The sequence below is a fragment of the Lepisosteus oculatus genome, chromosome 4 (genome assembly GCF_040954835.1).
Source record: "Lepisosteus oculatus isolate fLepOcu1 chromosome 4, fLepOcu1.hap2, whole genome shotgun sequence".
Lineage (NCBI taxonomy): Eukaryota > Metazoa > Chordata > Actinopteri > Semionotiformes > Lepisosteidae > Lepisosteus > Lepisosteus oculatus.
The window spans coordinates 27,762,764-27,784,853 of record NC_090699.1 but is presented as its reverse complement, the minus strand read 5'-3'; the positions used below and the strand labels follow the sequence as shown (position 1 = coordinate 27,784,853).

General features: G+C 39.0%; 1 protein-coding gene across 1 annotated transcript in view; it reads left to right on the top strand.

Moving 5' to 3' along the window:
- The first annotated feature begins 13,268 nt into the window (after positions 1-13,268).
- htra1b (HtrA serine peptidase 1b) overlaps positions 13,269-22,090 on the top strand; it is a 31,310-nt gene continuing 22,488 nt past the window's right edge. Inside the window, exon 1 of the mRNA XM_015346493.2 lies at positions 13,269-14,012. Coding sequence (XP_015201979.1) covers positions 13,547-14,012 — 466 coding nt within the window. The 5' untranslated portion in view covers positions 13,269-13,546. The remainder of the gene's footprint in view (positions 14,013-22,090) is intronic.

The window sequence follows — 22,090 nt, the reverse complement described above, 5'->3', positions numbered from 1 at the left end:
TATTTAATGTCTTTATTTAACAGGGTAGCCAACAAAACGTGAGATAGATGCTTCATTCTTGATGTTTATATTCTTTGGGCAGTATCCTTTCACTTTGATCTCTCTAGAGTTCGAAAAAAACTTTTGGTAAGAAGGTTGTAGAGTCATATTAAAAACACAGGTCCTAAAGTTCTTGTACACTGCAGTCAATTTGGCATATTACACAACGTTTATAATGTTACATCAACACAAGCTGTGTTGGAGTTGAGAGTGGCAGTTCCTAGCAGGTGGCAGGGACAGGAGGGAGCATGACCACTGAGGTCCACCGTAGAGAGAGAACAAATATGTTGAAGTTGGAAAAAAGTTGAAGGTCATGTTGCCATTCTCTTCAGTCCACAATGAATATTGTCATCATGCAGATGAACAGCCCTGAACGGGGCTTGAAGAATCCACCACTGATTTTTAAGTCTGTCCAGAAGTTAATTACAACATATGATACATAGCTCTCCCCCTCTCCCTTTTAGTCTAGTCAGCATGGGTTGGAGATATTGGGTAATTTTCTCATTATGATTATATTGAAAGTGGAAATTGGATATGTTATTATATATAACTGCTAAATGGTATCATAAATGGTAACACAGCTCCACCTACTGGTTTTAAGTTCAGATTTTCTGTTCAAATGATTCGTTCTATAAATTTACTTATTGAATGCATTAAAGTATTCACTATTCCTCTTACCTCCACAGTTACCAGAAATACGAATTCAAATAGCAATTATGATATTTTACCATTTAGGTTTTTTATGGGTTTTGTGCATCACACTGAGAGTCTAGTGCAGAATAATCTGGAAATCATGTGGATTAGTTTTAATTAGCCCAATTACAGAGGTCTGAAAACGAACTTTTCCTGATCATTCAACTGTTTGAATCAGTTAAGTCACAAGAGGTCATCTGGAGTGAAAATCTGAAGGCACCATGACTCTTTCGGACCAGGCTTACAGACACCTGATTTACTGAGTGTCCTAATTAATTCTGAGTCCCGATTAATTCTGGACTCTGGATACATGGCTGCTTTGAGTTGTATTAGGTGACCAAAGCTTCTTCAGCAAACCTATATTTATATAAAAATACCCTAACCAATCGTCTATTCCCATTGATATTCATTCATCATGCTGGTGTATTGCAATCCGCCAGGTTTTAGTTAACTTTCAATCCTCAGTGAATAAAGACAAGGAAGCTGCTAATATTGACTAAGTGCACAACTAACGTAAGTAAAATCATTAAGAATATAAGAAAAAAAACTAGAAGACATAGTGGCCTTTTTAGGACTGGGAGGGAATATGAGTGGTCTTCCCACCAAGTTTACTTCCTAGACCGAAGGTTCCCAGCTCCTTACAGGCCTGTTCAAAATTTGCTCTACCTAGACCTGAGAAAAAGCTGAATTGCTCTAAATTAAGACCGAAATGAGTTCAACTGGACCATTAAGCATTGTGTTGGAATGAAACCCTGCAGAACTGGGTTTGGGAATTCAATACTGGGCAATCTGCTTTTCAGCCTTCAAATAAGCATCCAAGGGCCAGGCGCTTGCTTACATGCCAGGAGGTTTAGGGATAAAATGTAGGAAACCGTGTGATTGCTTCTAACACTTTTGAAATATAGTAGCTAGAATCATGAAAACATGGGAACAAATAAAGGTAAAGGGAAACGCTTATTCCATGCTGAAAAGAAAAGAGACAATGTTTTGGCTGTGGAGCCTTCTTCGTGTCTGCTTTCATGTTTCATCACTGAAACATTGCTATCATCAGCGAATGAGGATGAAGATTCTAACAAGAGTGGCTACACTGAGTTATAGAGAGACAAGAACGCTGGAAGAGGTAGAGGAGTAGCATTATATATCAAAATGGTGTAAGAACTTAAAAAGATATGAAGGGTCTTAGAAGCTGGATCCGGTTTATGAAAAAACATTCAAAGGGCATAGAGATGGGAGTATACCACAAACCACCAAATTCAATTATCATTAATTTTAGTTAATTGAGGCTTATGTGTAATGGATGAAGATTTATTATTAGAAATTGTAATCTTCCCCATATAGATTGAGAAACATCACTTGAACTAAACTTAAATGACTAGACATGACTATCACCTGCTTTCTAAATTTATTAGAGCACCTGCCAGAGAGAATGTCAGCATTGATCTCTTCTTTTTGAATAATTGAGATAAATTAAGAAAAATTTAAGTTTGGTCATAATATGGTATGCTTTAACATTGTGCAGGCAGAGCTCATAACAAAGGTGCACAATTTTAGGAAAGCAGGCTGAAGGAATAAGAAGTAAAATTGTACAATCAGTAGAACATGGATGGAAATATTCAAATATATTTTGCTTGAAACACAAAACAGGTTAATCACAAAAGTAAATCAAAGGTTACAAAGCACTGGTCATACTGAAAACATATAAGAAGAGTATTAAAATATTTTAAAAGATCATCTGGTTAAAAACATAGCACAAGAAATTGCAAGTACAGGTAAAAAATATGAGACAAATATATATCCACAAGAGAATTAGAAAGGAATATTGCAAAGGTGGCTAGAATCTTTTTCTCAATACTACAACATCAAAAGACCAGTATTAGATTAAATAAAGTGCCATAGTGATTACAAAGGATAACTTTTTTAGACAATGAAAGTGCCGTTGCTAATATTTCACTTAGTTGTTTTTTAGGAAATTTACAAAATGTTCAAAAGGTACGTTTTGTGTTAAAGTTAGTACAAAAGAGGATGAAGTATTACAGATTATAAAAACACTTAAGATTAGCCCAACTGGGCTAGGTGGGCCCAATGACCTTTTTTGTTTGTAACCTTTGTGTTCTCAGACAATCTTAACGTTCTGATGATATTCTAAAGAAAACAATGTATTCATAAATATGATCTCACTCATTAATTAACAAAACCCCAACAGTTTCTCAACACAAAGGGAAGGAGAGTTGACAAGTAATACCCCTTTGTCACCACTGTGTTACACTTGCTGTCTTTAAGGGTACAGTAAGGCCTTCAGCCTGTAGATAGATCTCCGTCAGGCCCTTCACAGTTTCTTGGCACTGCTGTCCCAGGCTTTGTCTCCACGCATAGACAGCACTCTCATAGGAAACCCAGTCCAACAGCTGTGCTGAGCTGGATTTTCTTCATTGTACTGTACTAGGGGGAACAATTAGGGACTACCTGTCGTATTTCCTGACTATGTGGGTTATCTTTGACTGCCATCCAAAGAGAAGAGTTCTAGACCAATTTGGTTCACAAAGATTAGAATCTATTTTATATATATAACTCCCCTCCCCTTCATCACTGCATCCATTATTTAGTACAGCTGGGCTGAATTTTAAAGCAAGAGCAATAAAGGTCTTGGAACAGGATGATTCTGACTCATGCCGAAACTTCTCCTCATATCAGCTGCCAGAATGAAGGGAGCACAGTTAATTCACGCTCTTTGCAGGTTTAAATACGTGAAGACCTGTCCTCTCTGCTTTACTGCCTGCTTCTGGCCAGAAGGTTAATTTAAGGCCATCCTTTTTCTGCTTTGCCTCCCCTTGTGGCCTTCCCTCCCCTTTTTGGAAGCAATAAATCTTATCAAATTTTCTGCCTCCATTTAAAAAAAAACATATTTCCACTATTACAGAAAGGAAAATAACTTTTCCTTAACTCAACTAAAAATGATCCCACATCTTGAAAGATTTACCAACGTTAGCAGTTTTACTTTGATAGGGCTATGTTGGCAAATTATTGCATTAAAAATCCCGTCATAAAACAACCATTAGTAGTTCAGCGATATACCATTTGATAAAATAAGTAATTGTTTTTAGTAAATCAAAGTTTAACTAAGCTCCATTTAATGCCTTGCAACTCTAGGTACTGTACAGGAATATGTAAAAATAATCCCTTAAAATCAAGAGCAGAAAAAGAAATTACTATAATTACTTTCATTTTATAAATTTATATGGAAGGAATGCACTACATATTCATGGATTAAAACAAATTGATTCATGCACTAAATAGAAGGTATGGCATTTCAAAAGCTCTTTAGTATATGAGCAGATTGTTTCCAAATGCTACTTTAAAAGAACCTATCAAAGTGAGAAAGGACAAGGGCCAAGGGTGTTTTCAAGTAGAGAGCACCCGGGTCAAAGGATTGGTCAGATTGAGAGTATTGGGGCCAGGAGATTGGTCAGGGAGACAGTGTTGGGGCCAAGGGATTGGTCAGGGAGACATTACTGGGGCCAGGGGATTGGTCAGATAGACAGTATTGGGTCCAGGGGATTGGTCAGGGAGAAAGTACTGCGGCCAGGGGATTGGTCAGAGAGACAGTATTGGGGCCAGGGGATTGGTCAGGGAGACAGTACTGGGGCCAGGGGATTGGTCAGAGAGACAGTATTGGGGCCAGGGGATTGGTCAGAGAGACAGTATTGGGTCCAGGGGATTGGTCAGGGAGACAGTATTGGGGCCAGGGGATTGGTCAGAGAGACAGTATTGGGCCCAAGGGATTGGTCAGAGATACAGTACTGGGGCCAAGGGATTGGTCAGAGATACAGTACTGCGGCCAGGGGATTGGTCAGAGAGACAGTATTGGGGCCAGGGGATTGGTCAGGGAGACAGTACTGGGGCCAGGGGATTGGTCAGAGAGACAGTATTGGGGCCAGGGGATTGGTCAGAGAGACAGTATTGGGTCCAGGGGATTGGTCAGGGAGACAGTATTGGGGCCAGGGGATTGGTCAGAGAGACAGTATTGGGCCCAAGGGATTGGTCAGAGATACAGTACTGGGGCCAAGGGATTGGTCAGAGATACAGTACTGCGGCCAGGGGATTGGTCAGAGAGACAGTATTGGGGCCAGGGGATTGGTCAGGGAGACAGTACTGGGGCCAGGGGATTGGTCAGAGAGACAGTATTGGGGCCAGGGGATTGGTCAGAGAGACAGTATTGGGTCCAGGGGATTGGTCAGGGAGACAGTATTGGGGCCAGGGGATTGGTCAGAGAGACAGTATTGGGCCCAAGGGATTGGTCAGAGATACAGTACTGGGGCCAAGGGATTGGTCAGAGATACAGTACTGGGGCCAGGGGGCTGGTCAGAGATACACTACTGAGGCCAGGGTACCTAAACCTTAACATAATTCGAGCAGTTCTAGTTGATAACAATACAGGAGCATACTTTGAAAATGTTGAATTTAAGACATAGCCAAAATTCTTTTTCAGACAGTTTACAAAAAATGGCCACACATGGAAATAGACACACTTAAAATTAATTTCAATCACAGTCTAAGGCTGAGTGTTATGTATATGTCTTAAGTTTGTTTTAATACTGTTAAATACAACTTTATGCGGAACTCCCTGCATACAGTACAATATACTTAATTTAGTTTGTGAAATTGTATTATACACTTTCATAATCACACATTTTATATGTGAACAGTTAAATATTAAGATGACTGTAAGTGCTGTGTGTTGTAACATTGCAAGGACACCTGTGCAGCTGAATGGCACTTGGGAACACATAAATGAGTTCCTTGATTTTGTCCAAAGGTTGGTATGTACAGTAAGCTCTGCTGAAGGTTTGCTGTTATCCTTGGGGTCTCAACCCAGGAAATGTTTTGATTGTCTCCTATGGTCAAGGGCTCTTACAGCTGGAGATTTGTATGAGTGGGCCGAGTTGTTACAAATTGTCTGGAAAATTGTAGATTCATCCATGTAAGCCTTAAAATACAACTATGGAGGGGTTGATATACAAGTATACCAGCTCTCTACTCCTGCTGGGATGCCCTGTGATGGCTCAGCTTATTTTGTGGGGGTTCACAGTGGACAGTGATATCATGGCTGATGTCATGGGCCAAAAAAAGGAGTAATGTTAGCTGACAACATCATGAACAGCTGGAAAAGCTCTGTTACTACAATAACAGGAGAAAACAGAAACTTTTTTGTTCAACACTTGATGTCTGTCAATGGTCTGAACTATTTTTTTAACCAATTTTCTTTGCAGAAGTTGGGACGTTGATGTTCTGTCAGCTGTATTTTGTTCTTCAGCTGCCTAACCCAGTTGCTTGACTCTAACAGAAAACAACAGCATTTCTACAGCTCTCAAACTGGAGTCATACGACAGACCTCATTATTGCCAAAATGAAAATATTCTGGTTAAATCTGCATGTTACTCTCATTAATCACCAGGTGTGTCATGAAAATTATAAAACCTGTACATGTAATAAATGATTATACAATACCCCCTTTCAGGAAGTATCTATATTTTGGCAAAGTACAGTATTGACATATTACAATCAATAGTTTTTGTCATTTTAATTAAGCACTTCATGGAAATCGCCCTTAAACCATGCCACTAAATAAAATGATATAAACATTATATATATGCCAGTTTTTGGTCCTTTTTGGAAAGTCAAAATAAGAGGTTTCAATAGGTTTGCATGGGTATTTCATGCAATGTCTTCCTTTGACATTGAATTAGAGGTTATATAAAGTAAATGAAGTGCAACACATACCCTACTTTATGGTTTCTAAACTCACAGAATTTGAAATACTTCACCAAATCTCATGGAGGTTGTTTGAAAAAAAAAATCAGGTTTTATTTCCTAACATGTGATTCTGAAAGCCTAGAAAAACAGACACTGTTATTATTATTTTACTTTGGAATACGTTTCCATGCTCTAAGCAAACTGCTGGCTTTACCGTCATAAAAAATAACCACATTATAACAAAAAAAAACATTTTATTGTGGTGACTAATAAGCCTTATGGGAACACTTGAAACATTATATATAACTACCAATTCACAAGCACAGTATAGACTCATAAATATCAGGATGCATATTGTAACCCTCTTTCAAAATTTAAATGATCTATTAAATTATTGAAATGTATTGATTTAATTCAATGAGTTGTAATATTGTACCTTATTACATCACACTTCTTGCACTTTGAAACTTAGTTACAACTGACTGACCGCAATTTTACAAATTGTCATTATGATAATTAATAATAATAATAATAATTGCTTACACTTATATAGCGCTTTTCTGGACACTCCACTCAAAGCTCTTTACAGATAATGGGGATCCCCTCCACCACCACCAATGTGCAGGATCCACCTGGATGATGCGACGGCAGCCATAGTGCGCCAGAGCGCTCACCATACATCAGGTATCAGTGGGGAGGAGAGCAGAGTAATGTAGCCAATTCATAGAGGGGGATTATTAGGAGGACATGATTGGTAAGGGCCAATTGGAAATTTTGGCCAGGACACCGGTGTTACACCCCTACTCTTTTCGAGAAGCGCCCAGGGATTTTTAATGACCACAGAGAGTCAGGACCTCGGTTTTACGTCTCATCCGAAGGACGGCTCCTGTTTACAGTATAGTGTCCCCGTCACTATACTGGGGCATTAGGACCAACATGGACTGAAGAGTGAGCGGCCTGCTGGCCCCACTAACACCTCTTCCTCAAATGATGTGCATTTCTCCTTGGAAAGGGTGTTTTGCTTAATTAATAATAAAACCTAAACCCTTAACTTTAACATTGAAACCTATACCAAAACCTAGGTTTAATATTAACATCGTAGATCTAACACTAAAATCCAGACTAAAAATGTAACTCTTATCTCAACTCTTAATCACCAACTCACATTCCTTTTTTATAGAAAAAAGCTTGATGAGGTATTTGAGCCATGAACTAACATTCAGAAATAAAGGTGTTTGAATGGCTTCTCCTAGTTGTATAACCTAGCATTTGCTCTAAAATAGCAAGGATCTGATCTGTCATTGCATTTACACTACAATACTTTGCTTAGTTGGCTCAGAATGATTGTATTGGCTTTTACCTAGATGCTAGTCAGTTGTAGGTCAGCCAGACATTTTCATAAGTTAGAGTTGTATGTTAAGGGAAAGAACAAGCACAAACAATTGTGAAGCATGTGGAATTGATCAGGGAATACAGAAGTAGTGAAGTGATTTCATTGTCATGTGGCCTGACTATTAAGTACAAATTAGCAAAGCCCAGTCAAGGGAGCTCTGCTTTATTGCTTTCACAATATTGCATGCTGGTAATTCTAGTAAAATAGGAAAATTCTGTTAAGCCAGAAATGAAAATGCTTCATTAAGGACAAAAGTGTTGGCCCCTAATACACTATTGCAAAAAACAGGCAATAAAATAATCTATAGCCATCCACAGTTTGACCTTCACTGCAAGTGTGTTGTTGGTGAAGGTACCCAGCTTCCACTGACAAAAGTGGATGTTCCAAATGGAACTCAGGCCCTACCAGCTTTAAAGCTGCCTGTTTAGTTTTACTACACTAGAACTGAAAAGAATGAGTCCGCAACAAAATTAAGTAATGTCATTTAGACACCTTTATTATCCACCTCATGTAATAGGTTGTAAAGAGGTGAGTTATTTTCTACATATAATAACTGGTATTATGGTTTACCTAACTTTTTCCAATAAATTCTCATATATTATTCTCTTCTATTCAGGGCATGGGCCCTTAGTTTTGCACTTATTCAGACTCGGACTGTGTGTTTGCAGTAAGGAAACTTTTTTGTGATGAGACATTTCATGCTTATTCTTTAGCTAAAACATTCAGCCGTAAAGCTTCCATTAACATGTAAACAAACGAGTTCATCAAGAAGGCATTGTTTATTTGAACTGTATATACAATCTTTTCTGTATGTATACAGTGTTGTAGTGACTAACAGTTGTGGGTGTTCTTTAATGGAAAAACCTTTAAAAAGAAACTGAGAATTTTGTGATGAATAATATCAATGCAAACAGTCAAAGTAACATTACAATAGGTTCACAAAAATTGGGGAAAAGAGTGCTTTGTCACTCCAGATTCTAATGGTATTTTTAGAAACTGAGTATCAAAAGAAATGTATTGCTATTTTTGTGTGCACGTTTTTAGAAAAGTTAGAATTAGCTGGTTGCTGGTTAGGAGGTGATTTAACCTGTGGAATGACAAGCCTGATAAGAATCAAGAAGAAAAATAAACACAGAAAAGAAACAATATACCCCAGTTATCAAGAGAACACTATACTGCAATCAATGCTTTGTGCCATTACCGTATAGCACGTCATCAGGGGAACTGACGGCCAGAAGAGTTTAACCTGGACAGATTTGCAATGAAACACAGCGCCACGATTTGGAAGACCACCAGTGATGGCACCTTATTCAGATCAACACGAAGGTCCAAGTGTGATGGTCTGACCAGGAATGTCTACCCGCCACAGAACTTCACTTAGTGATTTATGGTAACTGACTGTCTTGAGCTACATCGACCTTCGGACCTCCTTTGCTCCCCTTCCTGCAAGTTCAAACTGAATGACAGTTCAAACCTGGGTAGAGTGGTGGCTCTGTGGCTAAGGATCTGCGCCTGTGCCTGGAAGGTTGCCAGTTCAAATCCCACAGCCGGCAGAGGAATCCTACTCTGTTGGGCCCCTGAACAAGACCCTTAACCCCCCACTGCTCCAGGGGTGCTGTACAATGGCTGACCCTGTGCTCTGACCCCAAGCTTCTCTCCCTGTCTGTGTGTCTGCGTCTCATGAAGAGCAAGCTGGGGTATGTGAAAAGACAAATTCCTAATGCAAGAAACTGTATAGTGCTAATAAAGTGATGTTATGTTATCTGTTAAGGATCTGTACCTGTGGCTGGAAAGTTGCTGGCTCAAATCCCACAGCCAGCCGAGGAATCCTACTCTGCTGGGCCCCCGAGCAAGGCCCTTAACCCCAACTGCTCCAGGGGTGCTGTACAATGGCTGACCGTGCGCTCTGTCTCATGGAGAGCAAGCTGGGGTATGCGAAAAGATTAATTCCTAATGCAAGAAATTGTATATGGCCAGTAAAGTTATGTTATGTTACATGACAATATTCCGGCTGGACAATGTACACCCTCATGCTGTTTGTGTATACACCATCTTTCTTGCAAGATGAGACTGTGAGAGTTGTGGCGCGGATGCCCTGCTTGCCAAACGTGCCTATTGAACATGTGTGGAATGAGCTCAAATGACATCTAGGGCTCAGACAGCAGTGAACAGGCACATGCTTGTCCAGGATCAATGAGAGGAATGGGACAGAATCCCACAACACAGCATTTGTAAACTCCAAAGCTTGCACTGCAAATATACAGCTTGTTATTGCTTCCTACAGTGGCTGCATATGACACTGTTACAAATAGGGGGTTACAAAAAAAGATTTTTTTTGCAGGTTTATCAGTAATTAAAATAAATAATCATAACCTCCAAATTGTAAAGATACACCAAGAATGTACCGGATTGGTTGGTATAATTAGAGGCACATGAGATCTTTATTCTCTCGCGCAACTTTGGCTGAATTATCTATTTTTGTACCCCTCTATTTGAAACAGTATCATAACTTCCTTTGATCAATGTGTCTCAGACTGCCTGCCATTCAGCAAACACCTCAGTTTCTTTGTTGCTTTAAAGCTCCCTAGAATTGCAAATACTGACCATTGTCTCTAAATTCAACTCAACAACTCAATAGCCCCTTCCAATAGGCAAAATGTAATGGTAAGTTTATAAGAGCCAGATTTCTTAGTGCACAATATGTTTTTGAGAGTTAGGAAATTGTACTACTATATCATTTTAATTGGTTGTGATTAACTTAAACCCGTTTAGAAAATTAATGGCACAAATGATATTCAACAATGACTCATCTGTACTAGGGTTTGTTTAAAAAAGTACAGAGGTTAATGTGCAGAAATCAGTACCATGTGTGGAGACAGTGGAAATACATGCTATACAGTAACACTTGATAACTGGACTGACTGATTGCTTGATAGAGTACCTGGAGATCCCATTTTGTTCTTAGACAAGAAAAGCATCTAGGTGCAAAAGACTGTGTATCAATGTCCAAAAGAATGGGTGATAATGCCATCTGCACCCGGTCTCCCTGGTGCTTTGCTGGATAGGAAGGCTGGACAGCAGAAAACTGAGATGTTCTGATACTGCAGGTACAGTAACACTTAGCACAGTGTTCTAAAGAACAACAGTCATGACTTGTAGCTGAAACAGTTGTAGGTTGACAGGAGTGTTACCACTTCCTAGCCTGTCCTCATCCAATCTCAGAGGCCAAGCTCAGCTGGGCCTGGCAGTTCTGAGAGGGGAGCCTCTGAAAAGTTTGCCGCAGTAAGAGGTGCTGGTAGACCAGTAGGTGGTGCTCTTCCATCATACACTGTCCTAGTGTGGTGACAGTGGACTTTGTGCTGTAGGAGGTGTCGTCCCTTGAATTAGATTTTAAAATAAGATCCTGACAATGTCTTGAATAGGGGTATTAATGACATTTCCCAGACTAAACTCCACATTACACTTGCACAGTCTGGCCTGATTAGTTATAATTGATAAGCTTAGCTGATACCCTTATCCAAGAAAAGTTTAAAGTTTCCTCTTAGTTCAACAAGTGAAGCAATTTCTCCCATTTCAGCCTGTTCTGATACCACTTGTCTGCCCAGTGTGTGCTGCACTGTGGTGGTTGATGAAGATGATCCTCTCCTCTATGTAAAGCTCCTTAAGATTCTTTGAGATGAAAACAGCTACATAAATACAAGGAAATATTAATTATTGTGCATCTGAACATCTCCCATTTGAGACTGCTGATGTTTTTTTACAACGTTTGTAATTAGCACGGTATTCATATGCAATGAAACATTGGCTACAAACTTTATTTACACGAGCATTTGTGTCAGGTTAAAGCGAGGATTATTAGTAAACGGATCTTTAAAACACGCTCTAACATGTTGTTTCGGTGTCGATAACAAGACATACACGTGACGACAAGGAAAAGCGGGGAATTCTTCACTTGATGCGATCACTCACTCAGTATAGATGGAGTGGTACAACATCACGCTCCAGTTTTTTCCCCCGGCATTCTCTTCTCCGCCCTCTCCATCAGCTGCTTCGAATGAGGTTCAGTCTCGTTCGATTATGCGCGTATCCTGCGAGATAGACTCTCATCATAAATTAAAATATAGGCGACCTGGAGTCGCCTGGAACCTGAGGGCTATATTCAGAGAGTTGACTCTCTTACCATTGATTTTATTTTTGCTTTTATAAAAGAGTTGTATAAAATAATGCTGATAAATACGTGACTGAAGTTTTATTTTTGTCTTTAATTGATTTCGTGCACATGAGTTGTGTTTAAACGCCCCTCTTTGCTGCCTATACTTTATTTAGTAGATAAAAGCTGTAGTTTAAAAACAGAGGACAAAATATCTACTCTGCCTGTTTCTTTTATTTGTTAAACGGGAGAAGAAGCTCCTCAACCATATACTTTAATTCACTTGCTCTCCTTTATTGCATCGGTATATATTATCGAATTCTGTTACTTTCAAATATAACTTTTATATTTAAGAGTTTTTCGGCGACCTACATACTGGTTTGGACAGAGCAGCATATGCTTGAACAAATATAGAAAAAATGGTTATATCTAACAGGACAAACTAAAGCGCCATTGCTAGCTACCCAAATAAACACATTAGATGGGTTCGCATCTTTAACTCAAGCCAGTCGAGTTATAATTTTATACTATGGTATAGCGAAACAACCAAGCATTTAGATCAATTAATAAAACAAGGTGAAGTTAATTTCTCTTTTAGGATCACTTAAGGGCGACATTTTCTAGGATATTGATGCTATGGAATTAAATATACAGTAACGACCACACAATTATTTAATTTGCTCTAAGTAGCAGGTAGCTAAATAACCGTAGATTTAAACCATGTGTTAAAATTTTACAGATGAATGACATCGACAACTAAAACATAACAGATGTGGAAATTCGCGTGGCAGATCTGATTTACGAGCACAGACATCAAATTAGTTATTTGGGAGCAGATATCTTGCAATAGCAATGCAGCGACATATTTTTGCAGCTGCAGGCATGACACAATAGGAATAAAAATTCTGTGCGCAGAACTGATCACAGTCTTGCAGGTACCGTTTTATACCCGAACTGTTTTGCAGTTTCGTTTCGATTAAACTGTCACGTCACTTGACAGTCGAAGATGGAATAATGTTAGTGCGCACCCTCGCTCAATCCCAGGATCGGGATTTTTGCGTCGCTTTACTTGCCTTGTTTCAGTGCTTCTGAGGGTTCAACTCAGCTCACTAGAGGTTGGAAAAGTTCTCCGCTTCCCCAAAAAAATATCGTCATAAGTCGTCCACCAATCGCTAAGCTTGTTTATACTGTCTCTAAAATGTCTCAGGTCATGTGGAATGGCTGAGCTTTTATAAATCTGATAGCAAAGAAAACATTAACCGACGCGCACTGAGCGGGCAAGAGGAACAGAGTTACCTCCTACCGTGCGCACAGGCAAACACAGCTAACCACATAGCCAAGCAGCCTTTGAATCATTTGTATAAGTTATTGCATTGTTTATTTTGCTTTTTAACCTCTTTTTATTATATTGACTTTTTTGTAAAGCACCATTCTTAAAGCATTAGCAAAGAAAAACTAATTTTGCTTAGGGAAAATAAATAGCATTTTCCCGCATTTATTTGTTATTGTTAGCGTTCACCATGCTGTGGCCACTTTTCTGTGCCGGTGTCCTTTTAGTTCCATTGATAGCCGAAGCCAGGATCTCTAAGCGGTATGTCATCGGCTGCCCCGACCGCTGCGACAAGTCTCAGTGTCCCCAGATCCCCGCTGACTGTTTAGCGGGCGACGTCCTGGACCAGTGCGACTGCTGCCCGGTCTGCGCAGCCGGGGAGGGCGAGCCCTGCGGCGGCTCGGGAAGGCTTGGCGACCCAGTGTGCGCTGAAGGGCTGGAGTGCTCGGTTTCGGACGGAGTTGCTTACTCCGCTACCGTGAGGCGGAGAGGCAAGACCGGTACCTGCGTCTGTAAAAGCTCCGAGCCCGTGTGTGGCAGCGACGGCGTGTCCTACCGGAACATCTGTGAACTGAAGAGGGTCAGCAGTGGAGCGCAAAAGTTGCAGCAGCCACCTGTCATCTTTATACAAAGAGGAGCTTGCGGACAGGGTACCGGTAGGTTAAACATTGCTACCTAGTATACTTATATAAGCCTTTTTTTCCTTCTAATTAATAGGGAGTGCATTTTTGTGTTATGTTGTTTTTCTATCGAAAAGGAAAGTATACAATTTGTGCCTTTGTGAGGAGTGCCGATAACACGTTTTACATGTTACGTGTTATATTAATGTATCCAGCTCTGTACATTAGGCATCTTGTACAGGCTGTATAACTGAAGACAACTCAGAGACAACTGTTTTGTGATATACTACAGGAGGAGATTAGTATACCCTTCTTTAATTCGTTATTCAATTCGTTTAGCATTGGAAAATAAGTTCCAAGTTGGGACTGAAGGACTTGCTCTTGTTGTTTCTGTGAAACTCTTGGCATGAATTTGATGCTAATCACTGCCAATCTCCACGCTAGACGACGCCAGAAAACCTTTTTTTTTTTTGCTTTGCCCTACATTCTGTTGGACAACCGTAAGTGGCCTCACGTGCTGAGCCAGCTGTTGTCGAAGAAACAAATTAAAAACTTGTGGCAATAGAAACTCTAGTGCATGCAGCGTGTTCTCAAACCTAATGCTAAATAAATCTCATACTCATGTACCACTCTGAACTGTTAATTAAGAATGTGTTTCATGACTGTCTGTTTTACAAAGGAAAAAAAAACATGCAATTGAGTTTGAGCTTGGGATCTTTCTGTGTAGGACAGGGTTCTTCAACAATGACAATAGAAAGCCACAGTAAGGAAGATCTTTATAGAGAGATTAAAATGGCAGATGAGTACTGACCTAGAAAACAGATTCATTAAGAAGTGGTCTAATTATGACACTCAGAGATGAGCTGAAATTAAAACGGGAAGGCTGGTTTGCTGTCAAGGAACAGTGTTGCAGTGCCCTGTTTTAAGATAACAATCCATGCTCCAACCAGTATCCCAGCAAATCTTTATTTTCCTAAAACTGCTGGGAGAAAGCTGAATCAGCCTAATGGAAAGTCATCAAGGAAACGAGAGGGCTTTTCTTGAGAAAATCGTGTAAATCTGAAAGGATGCCATCAGCATATCTTTGAAGTGCATTTTGTACTTCACTGTAGTGGTTTGCCAAATATATAAAATTTGCAAAACATGTTCTCTTGTACTTATTTGTACTGTCTGGGCAGATTTTAAAACAGTTGGTGGTGTTATGTCAATGAAATGTTTCCAAAGCAAACTAATACCCAGGTCGTGCAAACAGTTTAGCCTGTAATGATTTAAAAATGTCTTTAATAGGTATCATATGCCATTTATAGGCATCATTGAGATATTATAGATGTAGATTTCGTTTTCTTTTAATTACTAGGTGATCTTTTGAGTTCCATTATCTAGAAGTAACCTTTTTTATTCTTGTTCCATACAATTAATGTTAAAATTGATGTCTTTTCAAAATAAGATAAAAATGTCCAGTGCCTGCTGAAGTCTCTGACAACTGCCATATTATAGCTAGTCAGTGAGTCCTGTAATATAATGTAAATATATAATGGAGAATTGCATGCCCTACTTGTTAATAGGGTAGCTGTTTTCTCTACCACCCAAATGTTTTCTTTTTACTGTGCTGCAGACATAAACATCCCAGTCCCTTAATCTTCTTCTCCAGTGATTAGAATCCTCTGTCCTAAAGTAAATCCCATCTCATCACAGTAGCCTTCATGAGGGTTAGTGAAGGAAGAGATCTGTTCAGCCACAGCGGTTTGAAGCTTGAACTTTTTGGGTAACAAAACCATAGTCACAAACAGATGTTCTTTAAAGCTTTATACTTCCAATACATATTCGTAAATGCATATACACAAAGTAGTCCCATTTAAACTGTATGACAGTTGCTGCAACATACTATATCATGTTTATACTGTACTGTACTGTTTGTAAGAAACAATCATGAACATTTTAAACACTTTAAGTCTTGTAGTAAAAGTTCTACACACTTGATTATTACAACAGGCTAAACTGGAGAATGAAATTATGTTGACAGTTTGGTACAAATCTAAATGGAAGGGGTTTGGATACACTGGATGCAAATTCCTTGACAAAGATACTCTCTTGTCCAAACAAGTTGCATATGTGAACATCTCTTGCTGTCCTCTTGGTGTGAGTCATTGTTCTTGTTTTTTCCTTAGACACGCATTACAGATCCATCTAGTAAAAACTGCCAGCTTTACATTCTTTACAAGCAATGCAGTAGTTTAAGTCATAATTCAATACCTTAGTATTGCACTAATAAAACAGTTGGAGTTCTCATTTTGCAGAAAGTGGTCTTACTGTACTTACATGGGCCAGGCAGTAGTGCACCTTTTTGCTTCGAAGAGCCAGTTTTCCTGAAGTACTTATAACACTCTTTTGAGTTGGGTATAATATAGTGCTGCTTGGCTGTAGTTTATTTGCAGGGAACATCTCCCAAAATCAACCTGAAATCCACTGCTGTCAGCAGTTTAATATCAAGTTCAGCTGAAATAAAGCAGGGATTTCCAAGAGTCTGGTTTGAGAATAAAGGTGAAACAGAAACATGGCCTTAGCCAGGCTGTTTTTTATATATTCATGAAATTTTTGCAGATAACAGAGCAAAGGCCCCTGTCCTGTTAGAAACCACACTGATATATTTAAAGTAATTAGTTAGGGAATCTGTAGATTATCCCTTTTTTCCTTTGAATTTTCTTCCTGTTTTCTCAGCTTCAGCCTCTCTTAAAAATACGTTATTTTCAGTAAGCTGTACTGCGTAATATTAAGTTGCTTAATATTTCCAGAGTCCATGCCAAACAGTCATTCTGGCAGGTCTCAGTCCAAAGCCATGACTTCTACATGAGTTTTCATATTGCATTATGTCATTTTTATCTGGTTTCCAACCAGTCGTTATATAACATTGAAATGGCGTCAGATCTGGGTCAGATTCTGAAGCCTTTGGAGAATGACATTGTAACCCTTTAACCCAACATTGTAACCTCTAGTTACGGCACATCAATTCAAGCTTCTGAAGTTAGTGTGCAGAATTACAAAGTAATTGTGAAGGACAGGAGTGAATGATAGTACAGTATATGCTGCCTTTGTAGACTTGTTTCTGCTGTCTTTATGCAGTTTTTATTTCTGTATGTATTCACCATATTCCGTAGGTTCTGTTTCCTGTGGATTCCTTCAACAATTCCATAAGTTGTCATTAGATTTCCTAGTTCAGGTGGGTATGATCAAAATGATCAAAGATCATTAGGTCTTCTATACTGTACATGATGTGGACATTTAATGCTGTTATTAATGGACAAGCTGTTTCAATCTCACACAGCTATTCACAGTCAGATTATAATGAAGAATACATTTTGCTGGTTGGATATACTGTGGTATGTTAGCATCGTTTCAAACTGTAGGTTATTCCTCAGTCATAGCACTGCTGGCTGCAAGACTATGGAGGGATTCAGACATGAATTATTAGTACCCCTTTTCTAGCACTGCAGCCAGTTGAAATAGCCTGCTTAAAAGCAAACCATTCCTTTAATTTATCCAATACCTAAATTAGTGCGTGCTGCAAAGAAAAGCTGAAAGCACTTTGAGCTCAATAATCGTTTGTTTAGTGTGTGGGTGTGTGTGTGCTGTTCCGGTGAGCCAGCCAACACACACAGTTCGGCCCCGACAGTCCGCTGCTGCCTGCTCGGCTGCTGAGACAGCTCCGGGAAGAAATGCAGCCTGCAACCTAATCTCTCCCAGCCTTCACACTGGGAGGAAGGGGCAGCTTCCGAATGGAAAAACTCATAAAATACCGGTGTCAACAGTATTCTGGGAATCACGGTGAAAACAGAGAAAGTGTCTGCTGCTGGGAGCCGGTTATTTGAGAGTGTCAGAGGGAACAGAGTGAGCACGCAGGCAGGGAGGGGTAAGGGGTTAGGGTTTGAGGGATGAGGACTGCAGGACAGGGAGAGGGAGTTCAGGAACTCTGCAGACCTGGAAACATGGGCTATTCAATACGTCACACCTGGCTGGCCCGTAGAGCAAGGGCCAGTAGTAGTTTTTTAGCATGGCATTGTTATTTCTTTCCTTTTTCGGTAGCACAGGAAAGACTATTTTTTATAATACACCTCCAGCAGGCTCAGATACAAACTACATTACTCCTGCTGACTAGTTGTGAATGACAACTGAAGGAGAAAAAAAGGAAATGGAGGTGTAAACAGATTTTAATCAGTGATTAGCTCAAAACAAACAACCCTTACTGGATCAGACTTTCACTGATAAAGTTACTTTTAGTTTGCATATTGGAATGCCAGTGAAGCATGAAAACTGTTTCTCTTACTCTTTGGTAGATGTAGGCAATGTTGACTGGAGGAAGTTGTAGGAATGAGGTGCTGTCATTCATAAACACAAGAAAGGGATTTTTTGGTATCATCTCCGTACATGAATGAAAAGAGGACTTCACAGTATGATCCCGCACATATAGTTGAGCAAAAGTGAGCTGTCTTTAGATAAAAATATTCAGACATGATATACATGAAATATGATTCAGTATATGGTTTCATTCTATATACAACTAAAGTATCCTTCAGATTTATGATGGCTCATTTTAAATGCACTGCAGTAAGAATTGATACTAGTGGATATGAAGAGAGGATCAGATACATCCAGTGAGGGGGGTGCTGTACACCCATGCAGAGTGTAATTAGCGACCCTTCTTGCAATTACTCAGGACAAGTTTCTGTATTTTATTCTAAGTCTTAAGTTAGGTTTTGTTTCACATTTAATGCAAATTTTTCTATATGACTTTTATTTCCATATTTAATATTGGAAGTCATTGCAATCGGTTTATTCTGTATAAAATGAAGAGAACAAAGTTACCTAATAATGTGTGGCCTGATGATGGCTTTCATCACTGGGAAGTTGTACAGTGCATATGAGAAGGAGCTCTTAGAGGAATGTGATAAGGTCAGGAAGCAAGCCAAGCATTTATCAAGGCGCAGTAACTGATAGGTAATGAGGAAAGAGCTCTCGGAGACTTTTAGAATGGTAAGAATAGATGGGTCAGACTTCACATGCAGGAAAGTAAGTTATGGTCTGTGAAATGTAAAAGTTTATTTTGCATCACCACTTCACTACTACTCACCAATGGCTAACCTAAAGAAATAAGACTGTTAAAATGAATGTGGCTCTCTTGCATGTAGAAACTAGATCGAGAAGCTTAAGAAATGGTCTCAGAGAGAGCTGGCAAGCTCAAGTTTTTGCACCTGGAGCAGTATAGAACCTCAGGGAGCATGAGGAGATGTGCGAAAGGACAGCATATAAATGTATTGAAAAGTGATTGGCTTCCTGTCAGTTTCTGAATGTATTCCTTGTTTCTCTTTCCCTTGTGTAACTTTCCCTTCTGTGCTGAGAGGGGGTTCCCCCTCTCTCTGACACCTTTCTGTTGCTCAGAGCCTAAACACGTCTATCTGGAGCCAGTCCTGGCTTAAAAATGTTTTTATGTGGGATAATTTATCGGTCTGTATATCCTTCCTTCGGTTGCTTTTCATTGTTTCAATGCATGTCTGAAACATATATGCAAAGAAACAAAAAAGGCTATGTATCATATACACAGAAAAATCTTGATAATTGAAAAAAGCATTCACTTGTTTAATTAAATGTCAGGTCTTATTTTGCAAAGTAAAAAGGATCTATAAAAAAGAACCAATTTCTTCTTTAATAACATTTTTTTGTTTGTTTTCCGAACTGTATTTTTTCAAGGCAGGTCTGTAGAAGAGATATTTTTATTATGTTTTGTCTTGAGGTTGACTAAATCCTTCCAGCCTATCATTATGTTGTGCCCTACCACCAGTATTATCATAGCTGTGTTATAACTATAATATGAGAAATATAAAACACATATGTTACATAAATATAGCTTATATTATTGTGATAATGCTTGCTCATACATGCAGGAGGGGTATCTTTTTCACCCAATGAGAAATAGATATAATCTTTTATTTGCTTGGTCTTGCAATGGTTTTAAAATGAACATTGAACAAATTGCTTGAAGTCTGGGTTACATTAAAGTAAGAACACCCAAACCTTTTTGTATTTTAAGTCATTTTGTAAGAGGATGTTATGAGATGTATAACATCTCATAACCTAACCTATAACCTATAATATAAAATCTTAGATTTTTTGACTTTATAAATGTACATGGCTTTGTGGACAATAAGTACTTTAAATAATACCTTCATGGTCCATTATACATAGAGATGAGTAACTCTGGAAGTAGCATCTTTAATTTATTAATATTGTAGTGGAATTTCATGGCATAGATTATGAAATGGTACATTAGACTCTAAACATCTAAACTGATTAGATTAGATTCATGTGCCTAACTTAATTAAAAAATAAAAGCTGAATGTGTCCTTAAATATTTGTTTTATGGGGTGGGGAGAATGCCCCCCGCAAAAATTAGGTTATATTGTCTCTTGAGAGGATGGTAGTTAAAAGCAATTTGTTTGGAGTGTGGTGGAAAGTTGGCTCAAATACCTGTTGTAAAATGATCATTGCACAGTAGGTCTGTTTTTTTATTTGACACAATGCTAATAAATGCCACGAAAAAATGAATGTTCATATTTATTTTGTAATCCAACCAGTTCAGTTTAATTTTGTATAAGCCAGATATATCATCTGATGACAGGAATTCAAGGACACAGTGGTGAGGAGTCATGTCGTTGTTTCATTTCTTTAAATGAATAGGAAAAAGAAGCAATCATTTTGCTGTCTAATTTTTTTGGGACTGTGGCTCTGGAGCAGATGAGCAAGAGGCTGGCCTCCTTCAGAGTGAAAGGCCAAATGCAGTTCCCATTCCTGGGTGCAGCAGAGATCTTTACAGTCTTGCTTCCAGGTTTCTGGGAAGTTTGATTTGAGAGAAGCTGGAATATCTGTGCATGTCTTACCCACTCGGAGACTGCCATGGACCTGCAGTGCAAATAACCTCCAGCCACCAGCTTAATATAGAGCAGACTCTGCGTGTTCATTCTTAATTACCCACAAATCACCCCTTGTAATATTATTTAATTTAAATAACACACAGGAATTACATATTGATAGGGAAAAAGTTTGTTGGGGTTTGCTATCATGGAAAATGTTGACTCATTTGTAATCTACTCCCCTAAAGTCTATGGTCTGGATGTTACTTAGGAGAACTGCAATTTGCACTTTTATACGGAATGAGCATTACATGCTTATATAAGGAAAGTGACAGTTATTTTATGTCCAATCAATTTAAGTCAGTACTGCTAAGATGGGCTTATTTTGGCACTGGTTACATGTGTTAGGAAGAGAATTTCCAGCTTTACTGTCACATTTTCTATAGTCCTCTGCCTTGAATAAAATGAGGCTTTACTCTTGGTTTATCCATCTGGGGCTCATTTCAGCTGGGCTAAGAGATAAAAGTCAAAACATGGACTTCATCCAACACAGAGCATGTGACTTCCTGAGTTCCCTTTTCATAACATGTTTCGTAAGATGCAAATTCGGGGGGGTGATTTTTTGGGAATGGTGGGGTGGGGGGGGGGGCAGTGCTCTGTATTTGGATCCCGTGTCATTGAAGAAATATCCTGGCCTGGGCCCTGACCACTGAGGCTGGGCTGAAAAACAAAAAGTCAAGGAGAAAAGGCATGATTTGCAGTTTTGCACACTGCAGTTGCACAACCAAGGTCGTGCAAGGTAAAATAAAGTATTATGTATGTATGGTTATAAAAGATCTGATTGTGTCGTTTCCCTGAAATTGATAAACATCCTCCTTAGAACAGTCCCTTCTCTGGTTAGAATGATAGTCAGGCTCACTGTTTAACTGCACACAGGTGTTGTTTCATTCCAATTTTATGAATATTGTAACCCACTTCAGGTGTCACAATTCCATCTGATTAAAATAACTGCTTATTTTGAGCTTTTCATTTCTTCAAATTGACAGAATTTAAGTGCTTGGTTTGCTGAAATGTACTTGTTGTCAACATTTGTGTAATTGTGTACCATTTTAGTTGATAAGACATACTTATTTCCTATGTAATATTTGTCACTTTCAAGTTTTAAGAGACCGTGAAAATATTTTCATCGTTTTATAATCTGAAATCCAGTGG